The 9,941-nt window shown below is 34.7% G+C and overlaps 1 protein-coding gene across 2 annotated transcripts in view; it reads left to right on the top strand.

Annotated features, from left to right (window-relative positions):
* Positions 1–3,228: 3,228 nt before the first annotated feature.
* PPFIA2 (PTPRF interacting protein alpha 2) overlaps positions 3,229–9,941 on the top strand; it is a 465,700-nt gene continuing 458,987 nt past the window's right edge. Inside the window, exon 1 of one of the 2 annotated variants that reach the window (XM_055341560.1) lies at positions 3,229–3,479. In XM_055341560.1, the coding sequence (XP_055197535.1) occupies positions 3,231–3,479 (249 nt within the window). In that variant the 5' untranslated portion in view covers positions 3,229–3,230. The remainder of the gene's footprint in view (positions 3,480–9,941) is intronic. The other variant, XM_055341561.1, reaches the window with a different exon arrangement.

Below are 9,941 nucleotides of genomic sequence, written 5' to 3'. Positions count from 1 at the left end.
AGGGAGGGGTGCCGAAAAGGCGGATATCAAAGAGAGCTGTTAGGATGTCCTTCCTGGTTTTTCAGGAATTATGTGGTGCTATACAATTTTTAATCCTGAAAATGACTGTGGAAGTTGCAAGTGGCATATGAGGCTGAAGTACGCTAGTAGGGGAATAGCTTCTGGAAGTTGCCTTAGATGCTGTTCGTTCTCTAAGAGCACCGGTGTTTAAACTCTTACTTTGAATATAAGATTTTTGATTGATTTTAATATCTAAATCTGCATTTAAGAAGTAGGTTAACTGTATTTTCAGGATTGTACAACTGTTTTGTGATTTATATGCGAATCTGAGTGCTAGTGCAAAAAACTGAGTTGGTTCATGCAGGTGGCCTATTTTTTTTTGGTAGAAATTTATTTTTCCTCTAGTTTTGATGAGAAGACTTAAGATTTACTCATTTGGGTTGACCATTGGTGAAGAAAAAGATGAATTCATTTTATTTCCTAAGTGACTTTTGTATAGCTTGATTTTTCCCAATTGGATTTTAAGACTTCAGCATACCCACCGGAATTAAAACTTTAGGCATGGAATCAGAATGAGCCATAAAGGCACAGTATTCTTTCTGCAAAGGTGAATGTTGGGCACTTTATTAAAAAATAAGTACTTGAATTTGTAATTGCCCTTTATAATTATACTGTTTGATCGCAGTCAGGTATGCTATTGGAGCCTTACCAAGGGCTTATTAAAAAAAAAAAATCATGGATTCTTATCCCTACCTTACAGAAGAGAAAATGTTTTTGAGCAGTTTTTGAGAGGTGATGTGACTTGTTCCGGTTGCAATGCTGCAGGAGTGGAATCGAATCAAGTTGAGTGTAGAATTAATAGACTAAGACCCTAAGTCCCTAAGCTGTTCCTCCTCATAGCATCTTTGGGCTAACTAAAATCAAAGACTAGCTTTTATGCTGATATAAGAGTCTAAAGTTTGTGAATGTCTAATATCTCATGGAGACAATAATTCTTTGTTAGAATTAGGGTCAGGTATTCAGAAGGAAATTGTAGCTGAGGTAATCACTGCAGTTTTGCTTTTCCTTGGAATTTAAAGTTTTTTATAAGTAATTCAGAGTGAAGATGTGCTACTGGCTTTTTTCCAAGAAGGATATGGTTTAAAATACAGATTTAAGATTGTTTAAGTAACCTTAAAATGTAAACCTTGCAAGTGTTTTGGCACAAATTGTCACAGTGCTGTCATTTTGCTTTAACCTTAAATGTCAAAAAGAAACACATTGGCTCCTGGTAATGATTTTTTCAGAATGACACAGCTGTTCAGTGTGTGGATTTTCATGCATGGCATGTGAACTAATTGTTTTTAATATTCAAACATGTTGGAACATTTTTCCCCCCAATTCTTTTCAATTAATGTAAAGAAAATGTATAGCAGTTAGAAAACAGTCTCTTTTTTTCCCAGCTTTGTGATAATGTATAAATAAAATTCAAATTGAGAAAAATACAAAAAAAATACACTATCTTTTCATCTATTAGGTGTTAGCGATAGTAAGAATGTACGCATGCGTGTGTATGCGCATGTGGGTGCACTCCCTTGTGCGTTTAAATACATCTTACGTATTGTTACCTATTTTAGGGTGAATAAGAAATTGAACAAGTTAAATTTTTGCCTTCAGGTAGCCCAGTTTTTTGAGTGATAAGCAATAATTCAAAGTGTTACCTTAAATTATCCTAAAATTCATACCCCTCTTAATTTCTTTACATAGAATATCAGTCACAAAATACTTTCCTTTTATTGTTTTAGAAGTTTCTCCTACTTGTCAGTGGGCCCTGACCAAATCATTCAGATAATTGAGTTTATCTCTTCAATAACCCAATATATATGAAGAGTCACATAAAACTAATTAACTATTGGGCTGTTAAGTATTGACATTTTATTTGACTATATCACCAGATATATTTTCCCTAAGGACAGGAATATATAGGCAGAAAAATGAATTGACCTTGCATTATAAAACCAAAGAATTGCTGCAGGATCAACAGCCAAACCAGCGTTTCTCCACATCAGCCTTCTGCAAAACCAAGCCCTCTAATTAATAGCTTCTGGCCTTAGTACAACAACTGAAATTGAGATGGACTTGATTCTTTTTTGAACATAAGATAGAAGATAAAAGAGAAAATGAGACGATTTCTGACTTTTAAAATGCCATATAGTAGGCCAGCGTTGCATCTTAAAGTCTGTTGTCTACTATAAATCAGATTTGCAAATGTTTTAAAAAATTTCTGAATAGTTCATTTATTTCATGACTGAGGCTTGTAATTAACAGCTGAGATGTGAAGTTACTACATTAGCTAATGTAATTTATGGTTTCTGTTTTGTGAAATATTTTGAGAGTGTTAGTTGGTATTGTTTGTACGGAAAACAGACAATGCAGTTCACAGGAACAAAAGAATATTAAGAGTAGTAAAAAAAAAAGGAATATTAAGAGTAATTAGTAGTATAATAACCTAAACAAACTTACACACCTTAGCCACCTTCATAAAGCTTATATTTAGTCATCATCACTTTATCTACTCTGTGTAGACTACCTTAACAATTTAGGCAGAGAGCATACAAAAGCGATAAAATGGGAGTTATAAAATCAATAAACTTTAAAATGGTTGGTATGATAAAAAGCTGTTGATAAAATCTAAAAAAAAGTAGGAACTTATTATTATATAAAATGAATACCCAATTATTTGTAGATTCCCTAATGGAATGAACATTAGTTCCATTATTTAAGTCCTTGAAAAATCACTTACTTCTTACCCATGAAATGCCAGACACTGTGCTCGCTTTTAACGATATAACAAATAAGGGTAAGATGGTGGTTCTAACTGTAAGAGATTTGTAAACTTACAGGGGAAGAAAGGTGATCAACTAGTAAGTTGAATAACATATTATTATAAATTGAATTGGAGGAATAAATCATGAAAAAGAAAACAAACCCCAAATCTTTGAGAAGTAGGTGAAACCAAGCTGTATTTTGTAGGTAGGAACTTTATAGACTGTCAATAAAAGAGAAAGTATGTAGGTTGGAAGAAGTCACAATGAATCCTATTTCACTGAGGTCAAAATATTTAGGGTGGTTGGAGCTGGGGCAGTGGGTAGAGGAAAAAGCAATTAGGCTAATGAGCTGCAGGTTTTGGTGAGTTGAGGGTCAGGTGGTTTCTTTACTAAGACTTCCCTCCCCTTTACTTCCTTTAAGCAATGATGTGTGAAGTGATGCCCACGATTAATGAGGACACCCCAATGAGCCAAAGGGGGTCCCAAAGCAGTGGCTCGGACTCAGACTCCCATTTTGAGCAGCTGATGGTGAATATGCTAGATGAAAGGGACCGTCTTCTAGACACCCTTCGGGAGACCCAAGAAAGCCTCTCGCTTGCCCAGCAAAGACTGCAGGATGTCATCTACGACAGAGATTCGCTCCAGCGACAGCTCAATTCAGCCCTGCCACAGGTATGCTTCCTGGTAGGATTTGTCCTTCCTATTGCAATTGCAGATGTGATCAGACTTGAATAAGCTTTGCTTTATTTCTATTCTTAGGACTATCTTTTCCCTTAAGTTATGTGATATGCATGGTTTGGTGAGAAAAATATAAAAATTGATTGTTAGTTTACATAAAATTTTGCCTCAAATTTGTGGTACATTGGTGATGGTGGGTATGAAGGCCGCGTTCCTATCTGGTCTCTCTTTTGAAAATTTTATTTGTATTTTTTGATGGGCATAGAAAAATCACCTGTTGATCAGCATTCAACCCCCCAAATATGGGAATAGTCAGTTTTCTCTTTTTCACTCTTTAAACAGTATCATGACATTTGGACATATGCATTTTCCATTTTTAGCTGTGTGGTCTGTCTTTGGAAATGATTGTAGTTTGCAATCTACTGTCTAATTATATTTTATCTGTCTTTCTTTAAAAATGCCTAACACCTGCTCAAAAATTCTTGGAATTATCGATATATCATCCTCTCTTCTCAAAAAACATTTCAACCAGTTTCTTTAGAAACTATTTTGGAAGTTAGAGAAAAAGCAGAAATTCAGTTTTATTTTCACAAACTGAAAATTGTTAGATTAGGTGTTTTAAAATATTTGCCCGGTCAAGCATCTCATTTTATAGAAAAATACATCATTTTAAGGATTTTAAGCTTATTTACATACAAAATTAATATTGAGACTCAATTTTCTCATTTAATATACAACATTTGTGTTTGTTTTAGGTATGAGAAAGATTATAGAATATGAATGAGATTTTTAATAGTCACCTCCACTACACTATGTTTTTCTTTTGAATACAAATTTGATTGACCCTCTATTCTAAGGAGAGTAAAGAAATGTTGAAGAGTTGACCTCTTTCCGTGAAGTTGTCTTGTGGCAAATATCTTTTCATGAGCACTAAAAATTATATGGTCAAAATTGTTAAAATTCTGAATCCAGCTGTGCTATGAACTTGAAGTGTGATGTTGAGATTTTAAAGACTCTCAGAATGGAAAGAATCACCTAGAACCCTCTATTACATCCCTATCAAGTAACCCTATAACCGTATATGAAAAACCCCTGTTCCAGTCCTTTTTTTTTTTTTCCAGTCCTTTTCATTATCAGTCAGTTTGTCTTGTTTTAAGAGTCAATACTGTTTTCAATAACTCTCGCCTGTTGGTACGCTGGTTTGTTTAAATATGCAGAAAGGGTTGATTCATGTCAAAAGACAACTGTCATAATCTTCACCAGTTATTATATTTTTCAAGGTCGACATTTCAGTCTTTACAACTGTTTTTCATAAGGTGATTTTTGAAAGATCACCCTCACGCTTACTCTCCTTTAAGATTATTTGAGATGCTTAATGGTGTTAAATTGGCTCCCGAGCCCTTTACCACTATTCTTTATCTTCTGTGACAAGCCTAGAATGGACAATCATTTTTCTTTATGGATAGAGTGTTTTATTAAAGAGCCTATGATTATATTATACTTGGGGACAAGTTCAACATACTTTCAGTATGTCCTGGGACAGTAGTCACCTGAAGTTTATAATTGAGTTGCATAAATGGGGCATGTGTTTCCATTTTCCTTAAACTCTTGTTGGAAGTTGACTCTTTGGTCCTAAGTGTAGAACTATGCGTGTCCCTCCTCATTATCTTTGTGTATCTTATTCAAGCCTGATTCTGTCAGTGTGGATCCTAACCCTATCAAAGTGATTCTAAGAATAATTTAAGTGTTTGAGTTCTTTCTCTACCTATAAAAAAAGATGAATGAACAAGATATTTTTGGGGAAAAGAGGAGAAAACTGGAAATGTTTCATTTTGTGTAGATAAATCTTTTCTTAAAGGTACAATAATAAAAAAAAAAATTCTAGCCAGGCAGTTGTATTGAACATCTTGATTATAGTAACATCTGAAATTTTAAGTCCTGAATTTTAATTATACTGGTCTGCAATCTCTTGTTCAAAAGCCCTGGGGTCAGTTGTGTTTTAGAGTTCAGAATTTTCTTGGTTTTTTTTTTTTTTTTTTTTGGTATTTGTATGATGTATAGTATGGAACACTTCTCCAGATGGATTCTGGGAGCACCCCATAATTATACATTTTCATATCTGAAGAGAACTCTATGAATATTCCTATTTCATGGGAAAAATAAAGACCATAAATCTCTCATGTTAGTACAAGTCTAGTTTTGTACCAATCAAGTTTGCAATACACTTACAAATAAAATATCAGTTTTCAAAGTATATGGGTTTTGGAATTATAGGTTACATATCATAAATGTATATAGCCTGTACATTTAGATGGACTTAGTTCTAGAGTCTTTTAAAAATACTTTAATACTTTTTTTCAATGTTGATTTGCATCTTACTGTTGTAAATATTTGAGTAACTCTAGCAATCCACAGGTCCTTAAACACAGTGATGGTCCTGTTATATTTTTAAAGCAAGTTTTTAATAATCTAGTCTGCACCTTAAGGGCTGTAGGTTTTCTGCAAGCAATAGAGGAACATTCTTCTTAAATTGGTATCTTTGAATCTTTTTGACTATTTTGTAAGCAATGTACCTATTCTGTTTGGTAGCATTGCATTGCATATTTACCCAGAAGGAGGAAATAACTATAAATGTGAGTCTTGAGGCAGAAATAAAGCATGTTAAATTGAAAACTACCACAATAACATAAAAATGAAATTATTTTAATAAACGTGGGATAGAATTCAAAGCAGTGTCAAACTTTTTGACATATTATGTATGTATGTGTCATACAATACTTTTAGGCGTTGGTGATCTGGTGCTTTGCTTTAGTCACTTTCTCTCTGAACATTCCTTTATGAACAAATGTAGTAGCAATGATTTTAACAATCCTAACCACGTAAAGTATTTCGTAGTAGTTTAGTTTTTCATATGTGATTCAGTGTTTAAAGAGTACTAATTCTGTATTGGCAGTCCTGATGTTTCTAAGCTACACACTCAATTTTCTACCTTTCTTACTCACAGATGCATTTTAATGTTCCATAGAATCTTAGATTCAGTGTGCCCCAAACTCCGCTATCCTCTGCCTTTCATCCCTCATCCAAATATGGTTGCTCTGCCTTCTCACTCAGATACCAAGAATCCTAAATTCCATCATCATTGGGCCATATTATTTTTAATCTCTTGAATAATTCTCGAATATCTATTCTTTTCTGTTTTTTTTTTTTTTTTTGCACCTGGTCCCAAACTTCTTTCTTTTCCCATATCCTAATATTTCTACTTTAGCAAATGTGTCATGGCATGCGTTTGAGTAAAACACAAACTTCATGCTTTTCCAGCCCATGAAACTTGATGATTTTCCAATATCTTCTTCATGCATATTCATCTTTATGTTCATAATGTTCTTCCTCAGTGTCTTTGTCTCACTTCTCATCTTGGCCAAAACTTTATCTCTTCCAGGGAGCCTTCTCTGAACCACTAGGTACATTTCCTCTGTGTTTCTTAGCCTTATCATTTCCCATATTATCATTAAATTATCTATTTATGTGCCTATTGCCCGGCCTAGACTATATGCTCCTTAAGAACAGTAACATATCATAATCATCTTCAATCCTCTGACCCAGCCACTGGAGTACCAGGTCCATGGTGAGGGCTTTTAAAATAAAATCAGAAGTAAATGCATATTCATTTGGATGGAGAAGGAGCAACAAACTTGAAATAGGAAGATCTAGTTTGTATTGTGAATCTTTCATACATGTTCATGAGTCCTGACATGAGTCAGGACTTTGGATTTCCATGCTACAAAAATCAGTTACCTCACAGGGTAGTTTGTGATGATTAAAGAAAATAATATAGGTAAAAACTAATTAATTTGTAATCCAATAAATAAGAAAACTCACGTCTGTTTTATCCAGAATGTCAAAAAATAAATTAATTTCTATATATGTATGTCAGTGAGCATTAGAATAATATACTAGGAATATTGATCAAAAAGTTTTCAGTTTTTTGAAAACAGGATGAATATTCGTCAATTACCAATATACTTAGAATATTTAAAGGAAAAGTAAGGGAAGTGAATTTTCCATTATATAAAAGTCCTTATTTGGGCAGCCCCAGTGGCCCAGCGTTTAGCACTGCCTTCAGCCCTGGGTGTGATCCTGGAGATACAGGATCGAGTACCATGTGGGGCTCCCTGCATGGGGCCTGTTTCTCTGCCTGTGTCTCTGCCTCTCTCTCTGTGTCTGTCATGAATAAATAAATAAAACATTTTTTAAAAAGTCATTATTTATAAAAGTTTAAAATTTCTTTTTAGCACTTTATTTAGCATATATTGAGGGTCTTCTGTGTATTATTAAATAGTTACATATATTTGTAAAAGGGATAAGGAATAAAAGGAACATAATTGGGCTTCCAGAGAACTCAGGAAATAGAGTTGCTTAGAAAAAATGTGTAAATGGAGCCAAATTAATATAACACCAGAAGTTTATAGACTTCTAGGGGATTGAAGTTCAGCCTATCTTCTTTGTAGGCTAGCCTTGAGGTTCCTGATTTGTACAAAGGAGAGAGATAAACTATCAGCATCCCTGGCTTTTTATTTTATTATTTTATTTTATTTTATTTATTTTATTTATTTTATTTTATTATTTTATTTTTTTATTTTAAAGAAGACTAAATAGCGAGACGCCTGGGTGGCTCAGTGGTTGAGTGTCTGTCTTTGGCCCAGGGTGTGATCCTGGAGTTCCAGGATCAAGTCCCACATTGGGCTCCCTGCATGGGGCCTGCTTCTCTCTCTGCCTGTGTCTCTGCCTCCCCCCCCCCCCGTCTCTCTGTGTCTCATGAATACATAAATAAAATATTTTTAAAAGAAGAATAAATAGGAATCAAATAAGGAGACTAACTGACATATTTGTTTGTTGAAGAGTTGTAGGGTAGGAATCAAATTTTATATAGAGGCAGTGGAAGAATATTCCTGTTTATTTATATAGTGACAGTTAACAATAGGAGTTAGTATGTAGGATGGTCAGAATTTTGAGTGAACTGGTGACATGATGAGGTAATAATGAAGGAGTATAATTCTGCCGTTTTGATTTAGGATAGATTACATAATATACTCATCAGCTAAGATATTGCTAAACTTATACTATGTAGAAAGACAAATACCATATGATTTTCACTCATGTGGAATTTAAGAAACAAAACAAATGAGCAAAGGGGAGAAAAGAGAAAGAGGAAAAGTGAGAAACATTATTAACTGTAATGAACAAATTGATAGTTACTAGAGGGAGGTAGGTGAGAGGATGGGTTAAATAGGTGATGGGTATCAAGCAGTGCACTTTGATGAGCACTGGGTGATGTATGGAAGTGTTGAATCACTATACTCTACATCTGAAACTAATATAACACTGTATGTTAACTAGCTGGAATTAAAAAAAACTTTAAAAAAGTAAAATTATGTAACAAACAACATAAAACTGCAGTGTAAAATCTCATGCAAAATTTTGGGTTAATGGAATTCAGCTGATCTTGACTTGGGTTGGTTGATCTTGGCTAGTTCACTTATGCCATTGGTTAGCTGAAGGTTGGCTCAATTATCTGTATGTTAACTAGCTATTGTCTGATCCAGAATGGCCTTGACTGGACCAACTGGGGCCACTCAGTTCTATACATGTGTGTCATCCTGTGATAGGCCAGCCTTGGCAGGTTCTCATTGTCATTGAAGAAGAGTAAGTACAAAGCAGAAATAAGCAAGTGCTTTTTAGGCTTCTGCTTGAGTCTTCTCTTGGTAATGCTTTTTTGGCCAAGCCTAGAGGCAGAGTGGAAAGCAATACAAAATTACATGGCAAAATTACAGGGAGAGTTAAAGCACGAGGACCACCACTGCAATTGGTCTACCACAACTATAAAGTCATTCGGGCCATTATTGTATTGGGGAAAGCTTATTGTGATAATGTAATAGTCCTAGTGAGCTGTGAGAATCTGAAATAGGATTGTGAACCTCGAATCTAAGACAGACCATAGAAATGGGAAGAATATTGGGGAGAAAGGATGGACAAGGACTGATAATGAACTCAATGGCCAAGGCTTTGAAGTTGAGTCGGAAGATCTGGATTTGAATTGAGGTTCTTTCACTTATTAGCTGAGGGGCCACTGGTAAGTAACATGACTTCTCTGAAACTATTTCCTTAACTGGATGGAGGAATGATGTCTTCTCTTGGGAGTGGCTGATAGGAAGTGTGTGTGTGTGTGTGTGTGTGTGTGTGTGTGTGTGTGCTTCAGAAACCCTGAACATTTAAAATGTCAGGAGGCATTTTTCATAAATTGTGTGTGCTAGTAGTATACCCTGAAGAGGAATTAAGTTTAAAGAGGCTACTTGTGGAGAGCAGGAATATGTTTATATTTTGACACTTTAAACAAAATATTTCAGTGATACTTGCAGAGAGTCACTTTAATTCTGGAGGCAGACTACCTAAGTATTT

Source organism: Nyctereutes procyonoides, unplaced genomic scaffold, assembly GCF_905146905.1.
Source record: "Nyctereutes procyonoides isolate TBG_1078 unplaced genomic scaffold, NYPRO_anot_genome, whole genome shotgun sequence".
Lineage (NCBI taxonomy): Eukaryota > Metazoa > Chordata > Mammalia > Carnivora > Canidae > Nyctereutes > Nyctereutes procyonoides.
This window is presented reverse-complemented; position numbering and strand designations above follow the sequence as displayed.